This window comes from Cydia strobilella, chromosome 18, assembly GCF_947568885.1.
Source record: "Cydia strobilella chromosome 18, ilCydStro3.1, whole genome shotgun sequence".
In the NCBI taxonomy this organism is placed as follows: domain Eukaryota; kingdom Metazoa; phylum Arthropoda; class Insecta; order Lepidoptera; family Tortricidae; genus Cydia; species Cydia strobilella.
In genome coordinates, this window is record NC_086058.1 from 8,785,707 (window position 1) to 8,811,765 (window position 26,059).

General features: G+C 35.5%; 2 protein-coding genes across 3 annotated transcripts in view; one reads left to right on the top strand and one right to left on the bottom strand.

Annotated features, from left to right (window-relative positions):
- LOC134749719 (semaphorin-1A) overlaps positions 1-26,059 on the top strand; it is a 427,168-nt gene that overhangs the window by 40,922 nt on the left and 360,187 nt on the right. The gene's annotated exons all lie outside the window — the stretch shown is intronic.
- LOC134749724 (uncharacterized) lies at positions 23,108-25,226 on the bottom strand. The gene is made up of 3 exons (XM_063684744.1): positions 25,081-25,226; positions 24,264-24,343; positions 23,108-23,345 (listed from the first exon to the last, which is right to left on the bottom strand). The coding sequence occupies exons 1-3, from the start codon at positions 25,132-25,134 to the stop codon at positions 23,120-23,122; spliced, it is 360 nt and encodes a 119-aa protein (XP_063540814.1). The 5' UTR covers positions 25,135-25,226; the 3' UTR covers positions 23,108-23,119.

Sequence of the window (26,059 nt, forward strand, 5' to 3'; positions counted from 1 at the left end):
CGTGTTTTAGATATTAAATAAAACAGTTCTTGATAGTAAACACGTTTGTATTATTTATTAAAGCTATAATTAAATACAACAGCTTAGCCATGACTTAGCTGGAATCATAGAGAGAGAGAGTTGTCAAGACTTGCCACAGATACTCAAAACCACAGATAGCATATCTGACATCCCCCTTCTTTACCTTATCTAAAAGTAAGTATTCTAAGATTAAATCAGGTAGAGTTATTAAGGTACATAATCACTCAGGTATCTAGGTTTCTTAATAGCTCTTCCTGACCGTGACCTTACATCATTATTATAATTATTTTCATTAGGCATATCAGCATCACCTATTTTCTCATTAATCATTACAGGTTCATTTTCATTATTATCATTTGCTTTGTTTCACACATTCTCTTTCTCCTCTGTTTTAAAAGTTACATGTTTCCTAGCTAAACTATAATTTTCACCAGGTGACCCTCTGAACATATGATACCTATTTCTTTTAATTATAGAGCCTCCTGTATCTATCAAATAGTTTCTATAATTATCTTCATCTGAAACTATCCTTCCCTTAAGTTTTTTATTATCATTTTTATCATGAAAATATACATTTTGTCCTCAACTAAAATTATTAATGTTGCCTCTATTTTTCCTGTCATGATAATATTTATACATTTCTCTCTTTTTCTCAACTTTTTGTTTAACATCATTATAATTAACTTTTTTATATCTGTCTTTGGCAGGTAAGAAAGATGTTACTTGTCTTCCAATAAACAACTCATTAGCAGAATCTAACTCTTGATCAATAGGTGTATTTCTGTATTCTAGTAAGGCCAAGTAAATATCTTTCTTTTCCTCTATACATTTTTAAACATCTTTTTTATCGATTGTATTTGTCTTTCAATAAATCCATTAGATCTAGCATAATAGGGAGAAGAAGATATATGTTTAAATTCCCATTCTCTACAAAATTCTTTAAATTGCCAACTTCTATATTGAGAACCATCATCAGTATACAATATTTTGGGTATGCCCCAACGTGCAAATACACTCATTAATGCCCTTATATGACACTCTGAGCATTGATCCTTCAATTCAACAAGCTCAACATATTTTGTTAAATAATCTGCAATTAACATGTAAATTTTATTGTTCATAAAAAACATATCAGCTCCTACTATGTCCCAAGGTTTATTACTCAATTCTCTTAACATTAGTGGTTCATGAGAGTGATTTCTTTGATAAATATTTTAAACATAAGTCACAATTTTGAATTAAATCCTCTAATTCTTTGATCATAAATGGCCAAAACAGCAAGCCTCTGATTCTATTTTTACGTTTCTCAATACCTAAGTGACTGTAATGAATCTTTCTAAGCATTTCCTTTCTTAACGACTTAGGTACAACAACTGCAGTATTTTTGAAAATTAATCCGTCTGAAATATAGAGATCATCTTTTATGGAATGATAATATTTTAATAGTAAAGGAATTTCCTTAGATTTTGGCCATGAACTTTGAATGTATTTTGCTAGCAAACACAAATCCTGATCTTTTTGAGTTTCTATTTTTAATTTATCCCATGTTTCTTTACTTAAATTTATGCCTTGTTTCACTAAACATACATGCAATTCTACTTTTTCATCAAGTTCTTTATTACATATGGTGTCATTTACATAAGCTCTAGATAAAGCATCCGCTACTAATAGTTCTTTGCCAGGTCTATATTTAATTTCTATGTCATATCCTTGTAATTGAAGTCTTAGCCTTTGTAATCTTAATGGAGTCTCATTCATTGGTTTTTTAAAAATGTGTTCTAACGGTTTATGGTCTGTCGTCACATGTACATGTCTACCATAAATATATTGGTGGAATTTACGGCATCCATTTACTACAGCTAAAAGTTCCTTTTCGATTTGAGCCCACGATCTTTGAGTTTCTGTTAAAGCTTTAGATGCATATGCTATAGGAGCATTATTCTGAAGTAGGACAGCGCCTAGCCCTGTGCTACTGCTGTCGACAGATAGAGTTATCGGAGTGGTAATATCAAAGTATTTTAAAACTGGTTGTGAGGTTAACATTTGTTTAAGCTTTTCAAAATCATTTTTCTGTTTATCACCCCATACAAATTCAGAATCCTTTTTAAGTAGTTCCCTCAATGAATAAGTTACATCTGACAAATTAGGCACAAACTTTGCTACATATGTTATAATTCCTAATATTGTTTGCAATTGTTTTTTACTCTTGGGTTCCTCCATACTCACAATAGCTCTAACTTTCTCTGGATCAGGTCTAATACCGTCACCACTCAAAATATGTCCTACATATTTCACTTCTGTTACCCCAAACTGACATTTATCTTTATTAAATTTAACACCTATTTTCTCTGCTTTTTCTAACACCATATTTAATCTTTCATTATGTTGTTCGAGTGTTTCCCCCCATACTATAAGCTCATCAACATACTGTTCTACTCCTGTAATGTCTTTGAAAATTTTTGCAAAATATTTACTGAATACTTCCGGAGCTGAATTCAAACCAAATGGTAAGCGTTTGTAACAATATCTACCAAAGTTACCAGCATTAAATGTTGTATATAACTGACTGTCCTCACTTAATTTAATCATGTAAAATCCCTTTGATGCATCTAAGACACTAAAGTATTTAGCAGAAGGCATTTTGGCTACTAATTCCTCAAAAGTGCTCATTTTATACCGTTCTCTAATTATGTATTTATTTAAATTCTGAGGATCTAAGCAAATTCTAATATTACCACATGGTTTTTTTGTAACTACCATTGAATTTACCCATTCCGTTGGTTCACTAACTTTTCTTATGACACCTGCCCGCTCCAGTTTGTCCAGCTCAGTTTTAACTTTTCCTTCTAATTGAAATGGTATTTTCCGGGGTCGCTCAGCAATTGGTACATTATTATCTTGTAATTTTATTTTATATTCATATGGAGGTTCACCTGGACCTGAAAAAAAAATTATTATATTTTTGCACTATACTGTTTACATTTTCATTAACTATCTCTACAGGTATTACAATTCCTAGTCTCACTCCACTGTAATAGCTTAAGACACCTATTCTACAACAATTTGTAACATACAAGGTTGTGAACCATTCCTTATCCTTATATTTTATTGTGCCTTTACATGTTCCTTCTATTTCTATTGCTGAACCATCAAAATTTGTCAGTCCCTCATCAGGTATATACACTGTCAAATTCAATCTACGAGCAATATCAGAATTTATTATATCAACTTGTGAACCTGTATCAATTTTAAAAATAGTTTCTACATTGTTTAGTTTTAATTTCATATACCAGTCTTTTTTACTTACAGAGCCACAGTTTTTGTTTAGGCACATAGCCGTAAAATGGTTGTATTTGCCGCACTTCACACACTTCTTGTTGAATGCTGGGCACTTTGCATATCCGTGTTGTCTGCAACACTTGCCACAAGGACGTCTGGTGTTCGTTTGACCCTGCTGTCTACCATACGAATGGTCCCTGGTGTGCGCTTGACCCTGCTGTCTGCTATACGACTGGTCTCTGGTTCTGCTCCTGGAAGGCTGTCTTTTATCACTAGAGTGCTCCTTTTTCATTGTTCTTCTTTGTCCCGCTCCCACTTCTATTCTTGCTACTTCATTTTTGTTCTTAATGTTGTCCATTTGAGCTTTTGTAGTTTCAGCCGCTCTGCTCATATTGATACATCTTTCCAAAGTCAAATCCGTTACACTGAGTAAGTCTTCCTTCAGTTCGTTGTCAATTAATCCTATTATAATCTGATCCCTAATTAGTCCATCCTTGGGTTTTTCGAAATTGCAGTCTAAGCTAAGTTTTTTGAGTGCTGTCACAAAATCTTCTATGTTTTCCCCTGTTTTTTGCTTCCTGTTGAAAAATATGTGTCTATTGTATGTTTCGTTACTCGGTGGACTACAGTGTTCTTCCAATTTTTTCAGTATTTCTTGATATGTCAGTTTCTCTTTATTTTCGATTGTGTTGTATACCACGAGGCCCTCATCACCCACGCTGTGTAGCAGGAGTGCACACTGCTGTTTTTGCGACAATCTTTCCGACGCACCACTCGCCTCAAAATAGAGTTGGAACTTTTGCTTCCAATCCTGGAAAGCCTGTTTGATATTGTTCCCTGTAAGACTCAGGGGCGCCGGCGACCTCAACATGTCCATTTTTAGTTTGCGATAGAAAATGGCGTCCCATACAAGTTTTCTTTATTTGTCCCTTAAGATTTTTATTTGACATACCGTTATATTATTATCCTGTCCTCAGCGCCATGTTACGTGTTTTAGATATTAAATAAAACAGTTCTTGATAGTAAACACGTTTGTATTATTTATTAAAGCTATAATTAAATACAACAGCTTAGCCATGACTTAGCTGGAATCATAGAGAGAGAGAGTTGTCAAGACTTGCCACAGATACTCAAAACCACAGATAGCATATCTGACAGTAATGTTAACTCGCCGTAGCATAGATTCATGGTTTAGTAGGAAAGTCTATTGGTAGATATAGATGCATTCATTTTCGTGACGCGTTTCACATTTTGTGCTTCATTCAAAGTATGTGAAATTGCGAGGAATAAGTATATATTTTAGTATGTTGAAGTGAATAATAATTTCACTGCTTTTCTTACAAACAGAACATCGATTTAAATCCAAGCTCTTTGAAAAGTTGAATCGCAGCGCCTTATTCAGCGCGTCAAACGCTGTAACGTTATCATTCAATTCGATCTGCGTCAGGCCGGTCCACGGGGAATTTATTACTCCACTGATTTTTCCAATTGCTCGAAATGCTTCCGAACGAGATTTATAAGACGTTCGACAAAGAGTCACGTAATACCCCGCCGGTCAGCCGTGCGAGCTTCTTCAGGGGAAAAATTGTACGACCACTATAGGAGTACCGATCATTACTGGGACGAAGGAATCTTAAGTTCGGTTTGTTTTAGTGCTGCCTATTCACTCGACAAATAGAAGAATAGAAATTAGATGCTTGATAATTATTTACAAAAGTAATAAGTATTAAACACATTTTGAAATTTCACATTTAAATCTTTCGCGTTTTGAACACATTAAATCCAGTCGACGGCCGAGTTCGCTGAGGTCTTTTTGCACTTCGTCTCTCCAGCGGTACCTAGGGCATCCAGACGGTCTTCGGCCACTTGGTACTCCAGAGTACGCCCTCCAGACTGCTTTGGACAGAGTAGCATGGCGGTTTTTGGTGTCGGAGGCCAAGATCCACTTCGGGTCGTCGCGCCACAGCAGTAAGCAAGTAAGTATTAAATCACATTTACAAAGAACACACAAATATCTGTTTTGACATTTTGCTGGGACGTCAGTTAACCGTGACCACGACCAGTAAAACCTGTGTCGAAACGTCGGTAAATAAAGGTAACAAAATAAATTCGCGATAGACCCGATTGTAGATGTGATTTCATACATTTTGAAATTATTTATATAACCAGTAAGATTTGTGGTTGGTGAATCTTCTAAATCTGGCAACCTACTTATTTGAGGCAATGTTTATTTATCAACAATTTAGTCAGATAAAACCATTCAATACAAAATTGGAGACAATGGTAGCAGAAACTTAGGTACTTAGCTACCTATTATTTTCTTTATTCGTGACACCGCAAATACTGGGAAGTGTCCCAAAAGTCCCTTTCATTTCAAGATAACTCATTATCCATCTTCCATCAATTCATTTATAAGATTGACAGCGAGTAATAGGTATTAATGAACCGAAGGTGTTCTGTAAATAGTAATATACGTCTATCGGCCAAGATCGATAACGAGTTGGTTATAAATAGCTGTTCCACTATTTCAAAGAATGCAAAGAGAAATGTGTACACAGATATTTCAATATAAATGGTACGGCGAGGTCCTATTTATATCAAACAATAGAAAAATAGGTGCTCCGATAAAGAACAATCATAGACAGTCACAAAGCATCCACCTCCGAACCGTGACTTTTTCCGGGACAAGCCAGACTCGCATCCTGGGACAGCATTCGAATATGACTAATCTGATATTGATTTGATATTTTTTCAACGCTTTTCGCTAGCACCAATAAATACGAGCAAGATATACTGCTAGTAATGTCAAATCAATATCGATTCAAGAACAGATTTTTAAAATTGTAAATCTGCTCCAGCTCTAAAACTTTTTGAAAAAACGCAGACTCCGTGACGCTGACGCTGCAATTTATTCAAGATTGTCACCGTTTTAAGCTAGCTACTGCTTATGACTTTGGTCAGAGATCTCTGTAAGTATACATAAGTCCAGTCGCTATCAGAAGTATCGAAGCGACATAGGATACTCAGCAATATCTTTTGTTCAAAATGTAAGCAAGAATCATAATTACATTACATTCTAAAATATAATATGTACTTAAACGAAATATAAGAAGCTTGAAAAACCACTGTAAATATCTAATAATAATAAAAGTTACAGAGAATACATTGGAATTTAACGGAATTGGAATTTATATCCAGTTTTTATTAATTAACGGCTCCGGTGTAAGAGTATCCACTGTTCAACTGAGAAGCAAAGGAAGGAATGATGAATAAGTAAAAACGAGCGATATAAAACTCTGTATAATATACATAGAAGAAGAAGAAGTTTCTGTTGAGACAAATGTACTTTATGATAAAGAAGCAAAGTTTGTTTTGTTTTAAACCCCTGTAGTTAAACTTTGAAAGATATGGTTTCTCAAACAAAATATCTCGTTTCCGAACTTTTAAATCCAGAATCAAGGGTTTCGGTAAATCTTGGATGTAAAAACCCCTTGAGAGAACAACATAACACAAAGTTATAAAAAAAATATCTACAATCGTGTTCTGGAGGCCTGTTTGAACTTAACAAATAGATCTTATTTTTGAAATCTTTTTGTTACCGAATAGGCTTCCTGATTAATTTTAGTATGTTGCCAAAATGTCAATGGGTTGGTCTGTTTTGGTATAGTTTTGCTAGAGCTCAGCGGGTGATCACAATTTGATGTTTCATTGTTATAGATAGATATATTATGTATGTTACGCCAATTAGACATACTGAGACCAACAAATGATATAATATTTTAAATTTAACTATAGGATTAAATAGAAGGCGGCTTGATAGATTTTAAACAAGGTGTCGTTATCTCAAGTAAAATATTGCTCAAAAAGTTCTATTTACAATAGTCTGTTTGTATTTATCCATTTATAAACCTACTCAATATGTATATGGTGTATATAGCCGAACCCCCCCCGCCGCTCGGCAGTAGCGTATTTTAGGCGTTTGGGATCGAAAAGCTGGGGCCGTGGGTACCTAGCGCTCGTCAGCTTTACAAGGACCTAATAGCGACGCGCCTTATAGACGCCACAGGTGACCGGAGGGCTGGCCAGTATTTTGCTCAAAGGCCATGCGGCCGGCCTTCTGGGCACACTGCCCACTTGGGGGACGTTTTTTATTTATAAAGCCTTTACTTTTAAGTTTATTTGTAGTTTATATTATTATTTTTAAATTTATTTATAGTTAACTGTTATGTGCTGTGTAATCTAGTTTATGAATAAATAAATAAACATTAGTTTCCAATAAAAACAAAGCGTAAAATGGCAGTGGCAGTAGTAGTGCAATCAATGTTCCTTGTAGATATGTATATTACATACGTACCTATTATTAGAGTTGAATGTTCTGCGAAAACCGGAACTAACCTGTCAGTTGGCTCTTCCGATCATCAATTATTATAATTAACAGTCGCTTGGCATTTGCCTCGGATGTGGCTGTAGAATGCAGAGTATAATATGCAATACTCGTATTTGACAGACAATTTATTAATACCTCTGTTAAAACACATTGTATGATGTAGAGTTTTCTGCCAATTACTGCAATGCAGTTTTGGCTGATAAGTATACATAATTCTTTTTTGGATTTAATAAATAAAATGAAAAAGCATTGAGCCTTCTTAGTTTACTTAACAAAGCATAATAACGGCAGACGATACGTCACTTAATCCTAATCGGTAGCCTAAGACTAGTCACATGTGACTAAAAGTCACGGTTGATTTGCCATAGTAAATGGGATTAACTCCTGTGCATATGCTTCAGTAAAGGAAGGCCGTAGGAGGCATAAAGCTAGCCTCACCTCCCACCGCCCCCTCCACTCTATTAGCACTTCTTTGTCTCAAGGAATGTTCGAGCTGCTGAAAATTCTTGTTATATGAGCCGTAATTTAAGAGCGTTTTAAGTGCAAGATGAGATAAAATAGAACTGTATAGTTTGCATTCAATTAGAAGAAGCACCTGTTTGCAACGTTTATTAGTATTTTAATATTTGTTAAAATTAAGCCAATAACAATCTTTCAACAACCAAGAAAATTATCAGAAAAGTAGGTATTGGAAAGCGCATCATTGAGCTAAGCCACATAACTACCCAAATCCAATAAAACCGACAGGTCGTCATTTTTCCTGACTCAATTAAAAAGTTTCCCGTTACATATAAAAAAATATTCCCCAAATCCTTGCAGTCCGCAACGGAGCGGAAATTAAACTTTGGTAAACTCTTTTTATTTCTTTACTTTCTGAACGAAATCGGTGATAGCTGCCATTTGTTAGGTCTTCAAACACGTCACCAGGACGAACAATTGAAAGGGCCTTGTAAGCGTTGGGCTCGGCATTGTGTCTCAGGGCTTGACAAGGGCGGCGGGAAAAGGTCTCGTGAAAGAACTCCTTTGTATCTGCGATCAATTTGCCAAAGATATCGCCTGTGGTAGCGCCGAGTATCTCGGCAATTTCAACCACGCACAAGTTTCTACGATAAAGGAACATTGATTATAATCTCTTTAAATGTGTGGTATATATATTTTACTTGATCTGTATTTTTATGAATATCTTGTTTGTATAATAAATATGGTAAGTATCTGTATTCATTTTTGTATTTCATAAAATATACTTAAAATGTTATAATTTGTTGCATTTTTGTGGCGTGATATTAAAAGCGTAGTTAAACGCACAGAAAACGATATTTTGACAAAGCTTTTCTGTAAAACACAGGCTTAAATTGCTTTAAACTGCTCCCAGCTTATACAAACAGTTTTAATTCACACCTGAAAGCTTTTACATTTTGTAAAACAATTAACCTAAAAGTGAAAAAAAAAACTGTTTTATGAATATATACGAGTATAATGTTAATGCAGCAAATATTTTGCTAGCGAAATTAATACTTAAGAAATTTCTTGCTCGTTTCTTTTTTATTGTAATTAAGTTAAAAATATTTTTTCTTCTTCCATTAGTTAAATGACAGTGATGCCGGCGCGTCTGAATAATACTCAAAATGTAATCTCATTGTTAAGCATTATAGGTGTCTGACCGGTTTAATAAAATTGCTCTCCTTATAGTGATCTATGAAAACTTTTGAAATTTAGCTTCTGTTTACAGTGTTTACAATGCTTTTGGATTTTGTTGCACTATTTGTTCGGATATCAATGATTAATAATATGTATATGTTTGCCAGTTAGTAGTTTATATAAATCTAAACAAACTTAGCAGACGCCGACGCGAGGCAGTCCTGAGAGTGCCCGAGAGCGGAGCGGCCCTCGTCTGTGTTTGCTCACCGACTAAGTTCTCACATTGTAATATTGCTAGTCAGCGAATTGTTCTGTTTGACCGTTATCCATGCTTTACTTTTACGTTACTAATGCGGGCTTTTTAGCATGTGTTTTATAAAAAAAACAGTGCAAAATGAGTACCCATAGGACCGCATTAACACAGGAGTCGTCTCGCGTTGCGTTGAGCGATGCGATACACAAACGTGTCGCGTCGCGTGCACATGATATACACAAATGCCTTTTTTTTTACATATAGGTACAAATGATATGTCTTTGATAAAAATCGTTGCAGAATAGAAATAAGATTATGCAATGGCACTAGCTAAAATAAGGTAAGAAACATACATGTTACATAAATAATATATCGTTGTAAACGTCAAACTTCAAATCACTTAATTGCCAAAACATGATACGTTGATAGTTACAGAAATATCATAACGTAGGTACAAACAATTAATAATTTCTGGGTTAAGTACGTACCTACTAACTTTAGGTTAAGTACTAACTTATTATCTGATTTATTATTAATATTTATTGTATTTTTTATGTCTAATAACGAAGATCACAACAGTCCGTAATTTTCAGTCCTTATCGAACTTACACGTCACAAACAATAAGTACATATGCAGTATCCAGTTTTCAAAATGTTTATTTCAACTATTACCGATAATTGATTGAAACTATTGATTCTTAAACATATTTAAGAATCAATCAATATGTTTGCTCGTTGCCTGAATAAACCATTAGCGCAATACCACATGCAGACATTAATTTTCTTTCGACCTGAAAAACCTTTACGATCTTCACTACAGTGATCAAAACAACTTTCATTCAAGTTAATATGACACACATGTTGTTTAACATATATTCAATTTCAATGTTTGCTTTGACATCGTATTTACAATGCTAGAGAGGTACACTCGCCATAACCCATTAGAGGTACGAAATAGGTAAACATGGCGTATGAGTAAGCCCTAGGTAATAGAATTGTAAGTAGAGGGTAAGGGTGGGTCCACCTGGCGTACGAACAGGGTTGTTGACATAATTATGTTGACTAAATCTAGTTAAATAGATAGAAAATGAGCAATTTATCACTACAAATTGGAAACTTAAAAATTATATAATAAAAAAAATACAAGACCTCACAGTTTCAGAATTTATTTATTTTTTAACTTTCAAAAAGGAAAAAAGTAATGGTACCATTCGATTCCTTACTTTATAAAAAAAATTGTACAGCAACAATTTACATAAAAGCAATATTTCACTGACAACATCGCAATTTCCTTGTTTTCCATGCATCGAAACTGCTTCTAAGTAATAGTGACGTTACATGGTGACGTCACGAATGTATTGCCATTTTGTTAGAAGCGTTTCGTCAGTAAAGTGCGGGTGCCAGACTTTGACAATCATTTGTGACTTTTGTATTGCTTTGAGGCAATGGGTCCCATACAGACATTTGATTTTCAAAAGAAACCTGATCGACTGATATCATTAATAAAAAAAATCTAATACAATTTTTTTATTATAATTCCTTTTTTCAAAGTTTCAAATTGCTAGCTTAAAATAAAACTTGAATCCCCATACAAACTTTCATCCCCTTTTTAACCCCCTTAGGGGTTGAATATCTGAAAATCGCTTCTTAAAGTTAAAAATAGGCCTGCCCTTATATGTATAGTTCGACGACTACAATCACCGAATAATCTAAAACCTTTACAAATGTATTGGATTTTATTCGGCGTTTTGCACCAAGTTGTTTTACTTTTTCACTGTAATCCTTGCAATAGGCTATTTGACTAATTTTTGAAAATGGTTTTAATTGATTGTTTATGACTTAATAATTACATTACATTGATATTTCCGTGAAATTTCCTGTATTAAATATAAAAAATCAATGTTAAAGTTTATTTATTTTGAACGCACCTTAAACGCTGTTTTTGCAAAGGGGCTAATCACGTGACACGTGTGACGTCACACGCGAGTAAACTCAGTCAATGACCTTAGTAAATCTTATGGTTTATGTCCATTGAATTGATTATTTCACTGTAAAATGGTATATAAATGGTGTATAGTGCCGCAATGTTCAAGTACGACTATAAAAAATCCAGATAAATTGTTTGTTTCCGTTCCAACGAATCCCAAAAAAAGAAAAATGTGGTTAAAACTAGCGCGAAGAGACCCAAAGAGCATTTTAGCGCATACAAATGTTTTTATGTGTGAAGACCACTTCGATGTAAGTAATATTTAACTGTAAATAAATATGGTAGTTAAAGCAGCGGACTTTGTTGTATTTAACGAAACAAGATCTAGGTATTTAATGTATTACTACATAACCTCATAACATAGCTCTTTCAGCATTAGTAGGTAGTTAGTAGCATACTTTTTCTTTCAAACTAAAGTGCAGTACGGAGATACTATTCTCGTCATCGTATTCTATATATATATCGTCGTCGTATTCGTATCATCGAAATCGAAATGTTCGTAAATAAACAATTTCTACGTATACTCACATAGCTGTTTTTACATTTCTAAGTTCCGCAGCATAGTAATCCGGATTATCTTTAAAGTAAAGTGCAACCATTGATGCGTCTGTCTGGTAGGTTGCCGCTATCAGCTTTCACATATTTCGGCTCCATTTTGAGATTCTTATGAATATTGTGCTACTAGATATACGGATAAATCGGAATATATCAGAAAACTGTGGAACAGTAACTAAAATTAACTAAATACAAATAAAACGGTTAAAACACTCAAGGCAATCAAGAATGTTTACGCGCGTGTGACGTCATCCGAGCGTTGACCAATCACAGAGCGTTCACGTCCCTGATGAAATTTCAAAAAATATTAAATTTTCTTTCGTTTATATTCCAAAAACTAAAAATAATTTACATTCAAATATAGTGAAATATACTTTATTAGTTTATTATCTTTCAGGATGACAGCAATTCGTTATATATTTTTAATGTTGTCAAATACCCTATTATTTATCAAGTTGTTATCTGCGGTATATGTATAGGTATGTTACGATTCAAGCTAAGCAAAGTAGTTTTTGCTAAAACATTTTACGACGGTAAAAGATTTCAGATACTTACTTGATGTTTTTGAAGTTTATTATAAAGAATGGTCCCTTGTGCTTTATTTATTAGAATGTACTTACATTCAACTTTGAATTGTATAGCATACATAGTATGACTTATAAAATAGCTTTCACCTAAAACTTACCGTGTATATTCAATAAAACTCATCTCAGTGTAATAATTCAGCATTTCAATATTTTTTATTGAAAATATATCGAGATCTGAAGGCCTATTCAGATAGTAATTTCTTGTTATTTATTACAAATGCTTTAGAAATTAGTTTCCTCTAATTATAGACCTCCTCGTAAACAGACCACTGTAAAACTCGATTTCATGCGAAGTTACTTCTTCATTGAATTCATTCATGAATCTTACATTGTGTTTTAATAGTTATTTTACTAGAAACGTATTATCAAATCATTCAAATTGTGTTTGCTCTGCTCGTTCGGTGGTACCGCGAATGTAATCCTTTGTAGTGCCACTAGTGCCAGTGATAACGGTTTTTAATTTTTGCAATGTCAGTCATGCGTCACGCGTTGCCAGATTTATTACTCAGTACCTAAGCATTTAAATTATAAATACGTACACGGTAGTGTTTTGCTTCATGGTATCTATTTCTCTATCGTCCCATTGGACTGATTATCTCGACAGTCAGTCGCTATTGACAGTATGCCACCAATGCTTTTAACATTGCCCTCTCGACCGTCTAATGCGACAGACGGTCGAATGTAAACGCGCCTTAATACACTAAAATTCCTCTGGCGTGCAGTCTAGCTGACAAAGAAGGCCTCTAGTGGTCTCGTCGGCTGCATAATGTCAATAGTCTATCCTCTCGAGTACTAGTTTCGTGCCCAGACGCCATCAGTATTACGTATTCTGTCTTTCTCCGATTAATTTGACGCCTAATGTGTGATTGCTTTATGTATTATGCATTGATTTCGGATAAAGCTATTTATGTGGTAATAACTTTGAGGCTTTCGGCTTAAGGGGCTTTGCGGCTAGACTGCGAAATACTCGAGCGTTTTGAACGTCCTTAATTTGATTTCTAACCGATGTTTTTTTTATTGCAGGTACGTTTAATGTGGTTTGGCGATTATAATATAACTGCGTATTGGTAAGCTTGCATGTTTATAGTTATATGTCCGAGTTTATAATTATGGGCATATAATTCTCTGAAACCGTGGAACTTAAATATTTCATCAGTCAATCGATTAATTAATAGTTGGTCAATTTGGAATAAAACAAAACATAATTATGACTGAAATAAAACTATGAAAACGGATTATATCGCGTATATTGAATTTATAATACATCCCGACGTTTCGAACCCTTTACAGCGTTAGTGCCATATTGGGATACCCTCCTACAATTTAGGAGGGAATTAAATCTTCTCGGGTCCGTGGTGTAGGGTTGGAGCCGGCGTAGTTTTTATCGCGTATATATATATCTTTACTTGAAAATAATTTGTAGTGTATAACTAGCCTTATGAACCGATTTTGCATGTACAACCAGCCTTAAAGTTTGTAGTCTATGATTGTTCATTATTTTAGTATGTGGGTATTTTTGCACTTTGTAATTTTTCCTCTGTCACCCGTTGACCACGAACGCTGTAAAGGGTTCGAAACGTCGGGATGTATTATAAATTCAATATACGCGATATAATCCGTTTTCATAGTTTTATTTCATGAGTAACTATCGCGGTAACCGAAGACAATATTATAATTATGACTGTTTTAGTTACTGTCAAATTGTAGATGGAGTTCCTTATTAATCATTATGCACATTTATTATGTGTTTACTGACTACTTTTACTGTATAAATGCAAGTTTAATTAAACAAGTAATGGTTTGAAAAATATTTCGAGTATATGTACTAAAATAAACTATGTAAAAATATTAGTTAGTGCACATTTAATGGACTTTGTAAGGATGACAATATAGGCTCATTAAAGCATATGTTGTTCATTAACCTTATCCACACCTTAACATATCTAAGTGTAAATCGATGTCAATATTTAGTAGTGATATCAGAGTAGGTACAAGGTACCAAGCAAACGTCTACGTATTTAAAACCTTATGTTTTGTGCAATAGAGTAGTCGTAGTCGTTCAAATCCTTTCGTTATATGTAGACATGTAAGCCGTGCTAATTAGTTAGCAAGTATACTGCGCTGATAACATTAATTAATATTATTAACTAACACTTCGCTGTAATGCAGCAGTCACGTTATAGCGTGTAGAAAATTGTAGCTAACTAAAATTATTTTGCAAAAATTAGAGGCTAACAAACGCTATAATTTCCAGGTTGACCTGGAATTGGCGCTGGAAATATTTTAGCCGTTTGTGTTTCGCTTGGCTTTGTTAAATATAGCAGTAGAATTCCGTCACCATTAAAACAGACATTTCGGTATTACAATAAAGATGTTTGAAATGTTGTAGCGCAATGAGTTGATCGCGTGTCGAATTCAAAAGCGCTGTAGCTACTTGGGCAGAGGTTAGGTTAGGTTTATATCAAATAAACTTTTTATTATTGTCAAATCTTCTTTCTTGAGCCCTGTTTTGAATTAGCTGTTGATTTTAGTTGCTTGACGTTCCTAAATAAAATTAGACAGTAAAGTTTTATTGTTAAAATTTAATCAATCAAATATTTATTTTAAAAACCAATCCTTGGATTAAATCCATATTGCAGGTATCATCCAAAGCGTATGCAGGATCAATTCTTAAGAGTAACGCGAGATTTTCACTAAACAATTTTTCCATAGATATGAACAGTCAAGGGCATAAATATATATACATTCCCAGTCTCAAAAATATGTGTACGCTCTTACACCTTAGACAATAAAGTCGTGTTCACATATTTTTAAGCCATTTGTCTGGATGGATATTTTTGCCTTCGACTGTAGCTGGCGTGAATCAATGTAGGCATTAGAGCTATAGACTGGTCAGTAATTCATACATTTCATGTATCTTTTTCTGATACGTAATATACCATGACAGTACATGTCCAGGTTATATTTAATTTCTAACTATTTAGAATCTGTGTTTTACACCACAAAAATATTATATGTACTGAAAAGTAGTCTTGAATTATGTAGTGTACAGCGTCTATTAATCATAGTTAAACACTTGGTTGTTTAAAACACAGGGACGGTACTATACAGTATCTCTGACCCCATGGACACCCTGATGCATGGACACCCTGTATACTTAATTTACATAACTATAACATACAACATGGAATAAACGAAGCCTCATACATCTTGCATCCAATATGGTACATATTAGTTAGACAAAGTCGTAACTCAAGTCCATTGGTCTCGTTTGAGCTCCATGTTGTTCTAACATCATTATTAACTGCGGTATTGTAATAACGAATATGAATAAAATCGCTATAAAACAACAATAAAACTGCAATACGGTCGGCAACGCAGCGGAAACGCTTCGTTAAAGAGCGGAACTACCTCAACTCCTGCCGCAAACTGCTTTTCTACTGTATAAACTTTTCTTATTAGGTGTAGGTATGCTTTAGTGCGGGGTCGTTAGGTTTTCAGAGTTAAATGTTGATTATTATTGCTATATTCGAAATTGTGCAGACCAGAATAAAGGTTATCGTATCTTGGTAACTGCGACATAACACTGGAAGTGTTAAAATACTCTTGAATGAGTGCTACGAACACTGTGCGATATTTTTGTCCGACAGCGCGACGCAAATGAGGGTAATGTGTTTATCTGTATGTAAGCATGTTCGTTCCTTTGTGGCAATCTAGAGATCAAAGGCGTGGGCTGATTTTGAATATTCTTACGTCAATCGATTTGTCTTAATTGTCCAAGTGTCACTAAACACATCACAATAAGAAATAAACAATATGCAGACAATCAGACGCCATATTATAAAAAAAAAAATTGGCTAAGAGCAGTTCGGACCATGCTCAGTGAAGGCGGTACCGTTTTTTATGATATAGGAGGCAAACGAGCAGACGGATCACCGTAGTTACCATTCTGCCAGACAGGATCAGAAGGAAATGTTCTCCGAAATATTGAGCTTCATAGAACTGTCATTAGGCTTTTTATACGTAGCTATTTTGAGCACCAGACATATTGACTTTCAAAGTATTGTCATTAGGCATTTTGTACAAAGAAATTGATTTTCGGAAATGAGATCGTTCGATTAAAAGTGGACATGCATCTTTAGGAATTTAGTACCTATACATTAGTCATTTTGATTTTCGATCTTTAGGAATTTCGTACTTAGGATATTTGATTTTAGAAATTATGCTACATAACCTTTACTACTTATTACATTTCATCTCTAATAATGTCCAATTACGATTCTAAAAGAACTCGAAAATATAATCCCAATAAATATAAAGATCACAATTAGATAACATCATAAAATTCAGCCGAAAAGATAACATATTTCCATTTTATGCTCGTAATTTAATTTTCTTTAACTAAAATGAGTTTCTTTTTTCTATATAACTTCCGTTTCAGCAAACAAGGTTACAAAACGCTAACTCTTAATATCTGTCAACTGTACTTTGTCTCGGCTTAAATATAAAGGTAAAATCGCGTAACATTTTTTCAAGACTAATAACTCTCGGTTGATAGTATCGCGGCGCTAGATAGCAGTAAAATAAGCCAAATTGGGCAATTCCTTTAGCTTGTCTACTTTTATGGGGCCTATTCTAGGCTTCCCACTTAAATGCTGTGATAACATCGATCCATTGTGCGACGGTTTTGTTATCTTAATCGCTTTTTAAAGTTATATTGTTTTACATATTTGGGCCTATTGCACCTTTAAGAATCCAGCAGCACTGCTCTTGAGTGCAATATAATGACAAATAAGTTTCCTACCTATAATAAGAACTATTGATTGTAAAGGTATGGAAATTCTAAGAAAAAGTCGTACCCCTGAAATAGTCAGCTTAAATGGTCGGCGCTGTATGGTGCCATAACATATCTATACAGATGTTCAATCACAATAAAAAAGGCAAAATATTAACATTTCAATATCAATCATTTAATGTTTTAAGTAAGTCAATGTTTTGCACTGGGTTTGTTACATTAATATAACTTAGTGATAAATTCAAGCATACACTTATAGTGTACTCGTATAGATTCATAGGAGTCTTTTGTACAAAATTGATCCATAAAAACTGAATTTAGTCTTTTTGGAGCGAATTGTAACATCGGAAAAATTTGCAGTGTTGTCATTAGTTCAGAACATTTGGAAAGTCGTGTTCAGTAAATGAACGGTTAAATCAGAGCACAAAATTGAGTTGTTCAAAAGCTCTTGTAGGATGAACTTTTCACCCAACTATCTAGCGACAACCGTTTTCAAGAACAGGATCCATAGTAGTAGATGTGTCTATGTAAAATCGGCCATAAAGTTCACAGGCGGCCCCCCTGTCAGCCGCAGGCAAGAATGAACGAGATATTGTGCGTTTTCGTCACTTCTCCACCCCACCCCGGCCCTTCAGCCCCCTCGTCGTTTGCTTGCAATGACGTAATCTTTAAAGGCGATAACTAATCTTCCTAATTAATCTTTTCCTTGATGAGTTAAACAAATGAGCGGAGTGGGCAAGTTGCGCGATTATAGGCATAAATCCGAGCGTACTACGGTCGATTGTCTTCTAGTAGCAAAGCCTTGTCAGTTAAGAGAGCTGTTCGTCGCGTAATGTAACAGTTAGTGCTTTTGGCGAGTCGTGGTATAATTTATGCTCGCGGGAATTAAATACTCTTGGCTAAAATCTTGGATGCCGCTATGAGAAATTCATCAGAATGACGATTGTTTCTCTTCTTCCTCAGCCTCACTGTTGGGCATACGCCTCTCCAAATCACCTCCAAGCAGCCCGATTCTTCTGCTTCTCTCCTCCAGAGAGAGTGGGCCCGCAATCTTTTTCTTCTATCATCCATCTTCTGGGTCTGCGACATACGTCGACGATTGTTTAATTAACGCACTCTATGCTTGTAACGATTCTTCTGTCAAAGTGGGCAAGGAACAAATATATCATTGTATAATAAGGGAGGTATGGACAAAATTGTTAACGAGAGAATAGAAATCCGATGCGCGGAGCGTAGCGCATATGATGTTTATGAGCCAAATTTGCAATGCAAATGATGATGATGATGATGATGATGCTCTCCTGACCGATTTCGGCCACAGCGACTGTGTGCTCTGGAGTAGGCAATTTTTAATTCGCGTTATTAGCATGTGGCTGATCCGCTCTCTGGTGCGCCCTTAGGTGGCTCACGTACTCTATCTTCTATGTAAATACCTCCTGTGTTACACACAAAATTTTCATTACACTTGCGTAGAAAAAAATAATGGAAAGAAGTGCGGTAAAATTACAGATATCGTCCGCAATTTTGTTGTAAATCTAGAACTTATATAGTCTGTCCCCATGGCGACAAGCAAGCTTACTTTGAGCATGTCTAATGTTTATCAACTAGGTAAATAAGTACAGCCCCACATCCAAATATGCTCTGTTTGAATAAAATCAAGGTTGGACATAGGTAAATATTTGACAGCTCAGTAATTTCAAATGAAATAAACTATTGTAGACTTTAATCATCAAATCTAAAAATAGATTTCATTTCAATTCATTAACGTAGAAAAATAATGTTCTGAAGGTTCAGAAAACTATCGAGTTTTCCCCGATAAAAATTTGAATTTACCTGCCATTTATATGCATACACTTTTCAATTCCATGTTTAGTTTCTAACTTTATAAAATGACTTTTAAAAACTGAAATACTATAGGTATATACATACTTATATCTGTCGGTAATTAGGTTTTATTATATAAATGGAAAAAGCTTCGGAGACTGATAAAGATAAATTGAATATTAAGTTCACTATCGTCAGCAATGTTCTTAATTGGAAAATATAAAATAATACCGAGATAAGAGGAATATTTTACGAACGTTACGAAATAACTGGATTATATGGATTTAGCGAAACAGCCGCCCAGACAGGCCACAGGAAAGCTTTCGGAGCGAATGAACTTCAGTTGGAAACTTAAGCGTCCCCTGCGATACAAACGTGCAACTGTGGGTTCTACGTAAATTTGCTCAAACTTGACCCGTTCTGGATATTACAAATCTTTACTTTATGGTGCGGTAAAGCCAGCAATCAATACGAGCAGCGTTCCAAATAGGCACGTTTGGAGTTGTGTTTGATATACCCGCCTGGAGCCAGTCGGATGTTGCGATCGCCGGCTTCTTAGGCTAGTCGGTAGTTACCCTTTGTACGAAGCTGGAGGTTCTGGGTTTAAGTCCTGAATTTCATATTGTGGAAGTTTTCTATGATTTATTCAAGTGTGTATTTATTTAGGTATAGCATTACAGTTATTGGATTTAAATATTTGGTAATCTAGAGTTTGAGGTCGGTGTGTATATCGTCGCCTAGTATCCATAGACAAGCTTTGATTAATTTTGGGTTAAGTCAATCTAACCAAGATGGTCCCCCCTAAGTAAAGAATGTGTTTCTAGTAGCTAAGCATTTTTCACAAGAACCTAACGATTTCGTTGCCCACTTGTCTCATTTTCGGGCATCATTGATATTTTAATTCTTCACGTGCACCAATAAATACTGTCACAACCGTACCCTGTCTGTTTATTCCGAATTACTGGACCGAATAATTGTTCGCCGTATCGAGTCCTATATACATTCTTAATGTTTAATATGGATTTAAATTTGCGGTGTTCCAGTTTTCGCTTCAGTGATTAACTTGTATGCCGTCCAGTGGCACGGCGGTGATAATGATAACAAATTATACGGAAAAGAGTAAAATTGGCTGTGGCGTGTAAGTACTTTTTAAATTACTTACTAGCGAGATATACTTCAACCAAAAACGTCACTTTTGACACTGACAGATCAGTATCATATCATATCGGAATGAGATCCAATAACTAAAACTCGAATTGGTCTGATAGAGGTAAAATGTAGTGACTATCTGATTAAGATTGAGTACGCTAAGTAAGCGACAGTGGACGTCTTTTGGCTGACTTAGTCATGATTTTGATAACCATACTCTTATTGTCGTCTTATTATGCGAAGTGCGGCTCGGGATAAAGGTGTACCGGTCCAGTATTAGCAAATTCACTCTTAACTTGAGTGTAATTTTTCACTAAAAACACATATTTATTCAAAAACTGTTTTAATTCCTTCGCAGTGTGAATTAGAAATGATAAACGAAATCTTCCACCAAAGAAAAGTCTTCGTTGTTAAGTAAGGAGGTAAATTGCATAATATAACAGTGGTTCCCAAAGTTGACTAGGCTCCGACCCACCTAACACAAAACTGTCATTTTGGGGGCCCAACTCTTGGCCGTCTTAAAAGGGGGCATAAAATATTATTAGTAACACTCAGCATTCGCTCGCGACCCACATATGGAAATGCTGGCATAAAAAACTTATTTTAGTAGTTATTTATTTATTTATTTATTTAGTGAAGTATTTATTAGGTAGTGAAGAGAGAGATCATTGTAATCTACGAAACGTTGCTAACTTATCACTGCAAACGGAATGTTACTGCTAAAATGCAAACGCCAACAAAACCTGGCTTATTTAGCGAAATCTATCCGCTCATCTCATTAAGCGCATTCAACCACAATGACAAATTAAATTATTGACACGGCGCGTTCCATTGTTTCATGCAAGTTATTCGAACTGAAATGCCTTTTAAATTGCTATTTCAATTTTAACTGTGGAACGTTATCAGAACTGTCGATGGGACCCATGAGCGAAATAATTATCGATAACAAGTGTCTGGGAGTCGACAAAAGATTTAATTGGGCGAGCATTGATAAAAACTGTCGACATTGTTGTCTATAGGGGAAGTAGCTCATTTGGAGCTTACGTGTCAATAAGGTCTGACGGCTTTTGGAATAATGAGTGGGTTGATTGTGGTGTTCATTTCTGTTAATCATCATTTATTTATGCAGATACTTGTACCTATATTTAATTTTATCAATTACCTGCTAATAATTGCCACATGGAAGAAGAAAGCGGGCATCGCGTGGGTCAACTCCAGGGGGGTAGTTGCAAGCGTTCATAGAACGATAACCACCTTACAGCAGGCAGGCTGTACGCTTGTTAGCTACTGACGTGTTATAAATTATGCAAAGGGTTACAACCTTTATTTTGTCTTCCAACTTCTTACCCTAGGTGGACCCTAGCTATAATTTGCTAGTAACGTCCAATTAAAAAATATTGCAATATTACAGAATAAGCAAATACAGCACGTTTTCATGAATTTACTTTTGACAGGAAAGTGTGGATCTGCGATCTTGACAGGAAAGTGTGGAGCTGCGATCGTGGCCCACAAATGGACTCGCCGGAAGATCAGCGCCGACACTTGGGTCGTCATTATGCTGAGGCGAGCCCATTTCGTGGTAAACACTGCAAATATGTTTTTTAATTTTCCTTGTAATGCTAGTATGTAAGTTTATCACGAAATAAATAAATGATTTATGAAATGATTTATGATTTATGGAAACACATGGACGCACACGCAATGAAGACGAAATATCGGATCGTTTCATGTCAGGTTAATCAACACCTGGCCAGGTTGCGTGCGAAACGGTATTTATTAGTATTCCTAATGTCGAGCAATAAAACTGAAGTCTCTAATCGCAATTTTTACAAATTGTGACTTGTTTAAGTAAACTCTTTAGGTTTTTTATTTATTAAAAATATTATTTCGTTAATTATCTGTCTAATACCGATGCCTAAATGTGATTATTATGTTGTTCGTTTCAACTATTGGTAACAAAAACATATATGAATTATTAGAAATGTAATTGGAAAATGTAAACAATTTTTTAATCCAACTTAGTACAAACATCTATAGTATCATTTTTTAAGTTTTCAATATGCTCCCAGTGAACAGCCAACCCTTACTTTGAGTTAAACAAAACGCTAGCAAATAATTCAAATAGCATAATAGGGCGCTGTTCTGATACCGCCAGCTCGATAACATACTCTGAATTCTGAATGACCGATGTGCATTCCGGACAAATAATATTCCCCGTATATTTTAAAAACGAAAGGATGTTCCAAGATTATTTATTATTATGACACTGATCGACCCCAAATCACCTCAATGGCCTGTGTGACATTTTATACAGATAAGTTGACACTGTTTGATTTATATCAGGTTGCTTGGTACATACTTTGGTAGAACAGAGGATAGGTATTTGAAATAAAATAATAAAATAAAAAGACATCATTTATCACTATCTAAACAGCGTACATACATTCTCTTAGAAAATATACACGTGTAAAGAGATTTAACTAAAGATTGTGTACACCTTAGAGGAACAAGTATTTACATCCAATTATCGACTATATAGGGTCGTCCACACCGGAAGGTTTACGCAACATAATCAAAGACGAGAATGCGACGCTAACACACGTCACCTAATATACTCTGCGTTAAATTTCGGTGTAGTGAATCCTCAATGCCATCCATGATGCTTATACGGTACTGGTACAAACACAGGTTTCTCGACTGCCACCGTCTCGACGATCGGGACGTGGACTGTATTTACAACTGGTACAGTTTTAATGATCTCCTTGTACACCGGTACTTCTTTGATAACTGGTACCTCGTGGAAAATCGGCACTTTCTCTACGTGGTGGTGGTGGATTGTGTGAACGTCGTACGGTACGTGGATTCTGATGCTGCAAAGTAAAATTACAGTGTAAGCTAGAGTTAGACTAAGATAATTTTGCAGCGATTTTTGTACGGCTAACTTCGTGCCATCATAATCGCTGCAGTTATCTCTCTAGGTATATCAAAGTCAAAACATATTTTTATTTGAAATTTTAAACTGGCTTAAGCCATTATAACGTCTGACACGTTATAATGGCTTAAGCCCCAATTAGACGGTTCAAAAACTTGCATGCGGTTTTTGTTACATTGCGCTATTTAGTCGATCGACTCAATTCATTGTACTCTGTAGTAAACAAGGCAAGTCCTTGACCGTCTAAATGAGGCTTTAGGTAGATATTGCATTTCAAATAGCAAAATTCATTGGTGAGACCGCCGCTTTTCATCAACCAAATCATCCAACTAGTATGTCTGTATATTTATTTATATTATACTTGTCACTACCAATCATTTGAATGGGCCCCGTGGGATTATGTAGATGTCGTATTATCGGATGGTTGAAATACTTAAAAAAGATTGAGTATAATAAAAGGACATATTTCCTGGTAATGGAACCCGCAACCTTAGATTTAAATGTCAAACTTTGTAACCGCGCTCGGGCCCCGATCAATATTGACGGTACTTTATATTATAATGAGGGCCATCACTCACATTATACATGTGCGTACATTATCCTAATACGCAAGTTTGATGGATGCATGCAACTTTGCTGCGAATGGCTATCATTAGTTAATTTGTCTTTTCTACTTTGTTCTTTTTGGATAAGCTACTGTGTATTGCAACGGGTTTGGTTTTAAATCGGCTCAGTGATCGTAACTCAGTATTTTTATAGGCCAATCAAATGATGTGTGATCGTGTTATCCGAGTTTGCGCAATCCCAGGAGGTGTACTAATTTGATTGGCCTATAAAGTAGGTATTATCTACTTACTGTGTTCTGTGACCGGGATCAGGTTCGGGTACAGGTGAAGCGACCGCCATATGGCTGGCGATAGCTATGCAAAGGATTATCTGGAACAAATATACATTATAATGAGCTAATTACGAAATTTTATAATATAGTTAACAACTATATATCGTAGTAATACAATAGTCACGTACGTATGTAGTAACGTTTATACATAGTATCGTTAACGATTTAGCGACTCGAATTGTCGGCTGCCAGCGTACTTCAGATCGGATTGACTCCTTGGCGCTGCGTAGAGATGTAGCCTCGCTCTGCATTTTCAATCGCATGTATAACGGAGAGTACTCCGAGGAATTGTTAGTATTAATCTTTGCCGCTTATTTCCGCCATCGCCCTACGCGACAACATTTTTCCATCTTCACCATTGAGGACTAACTGTGCGTTTCTCCGGAACTTCTTGTATCGCACAGCCAAACTATGGAATGAACTGTCGCCTGCGATATTTACGTACTGATACGACCTTCAACTTTCTACAAAAGAGCGTACTCCCATCTTAAAGGTCGGCAACGCACTTGCAACCCCTCTGGTGTAGCGGGTGTCCACGGGCGACGGTAATCACTTACCATCAAGCGATTCGTCTGTCTCATATATACACATGTATATATATATATACTATCATAAAAAATACCTTTTTCTACACTGTAAAATTAAACGCTTACCTACTTACGTAAAGCCTTACTATAGACAAACATTAATTGTATAAACCTAGTTGATAAAAAAGCACAACAGGTCAAGGTCAAATTGCCTAAACAACATTGTTTTTGTATAAATGGGTACTCACAGCGACGTTCTTCATGGCGGTGGTAGCTTCGTATGCCAGTCCGCGCCCGCGCATCCTTCTAATATTTGCGGTGGTTGTGCAAGCCTGTCACGGTTCCTGGCCATCATACAACACTGCACTCAGCAATTACATATGTATCCGTGATATGTTCGTTCTTGATGCCCTTAAGACTTCTAGTCATTCCTGGCGAGTATTTACTCGTGACATAGATGTCAAACTGGTCTAACGCGACTTTAATAAAATTGGTCTTTTGCCTTGTTTTCGACGTTATGACGACGGTACCGGTCTTGATAGCGAACAACCAGACCGCCATTAAAATAAAAGAGAAGAAGAAGAGACAGTGGCGTAGCGTGAACCAATCTAGCCGTAGGCGAAAACCACATCTGCGAGGCCCCCTTTAATGGTGTGTAAATCTAATACTAAAATATAATATTTTTCAAAACAAGCTCATTGTTAACTGAAAAATACACTGCCATGAAATCTAAACATACATATATATTTAGCAGCGAATGTGGGTCGACGCGGTGATTCAAAAGTTGTTTAACTTTATGGGCCCCACGCGACCCTTTTAATGTATCGGGAAGCTATCAACTGTTTTCTGAAAAATACTTATTTTATTGAACGGGCGATCAGATATCAAAGAAACTTTTAAATATAGGTTGTAGGTATATAGCTTCCTGACTTATAGTTAATTTGTTCGCTGTGTTTCTTCGAATAATAAAATTGTAAATAGCTAAAGTGATGGTAGGGTGTCGTACCCTAGCCTTTCTTTACGCTTTGTAACCTAAGGAAAGATAAGGTAGGTGTTGTACCTACGCTACGCTATAAATATCACTTCGGACAAATAGAATGGATAAACAATTATAAATACATAATACATATGTCTTTTTGATCTTAAGTAGTTCTAGTGGGCTGGTACACTTGCATATTCAGGAAATCATTAATAACATACTTACTTACATCCTTTCAAATCAATCAT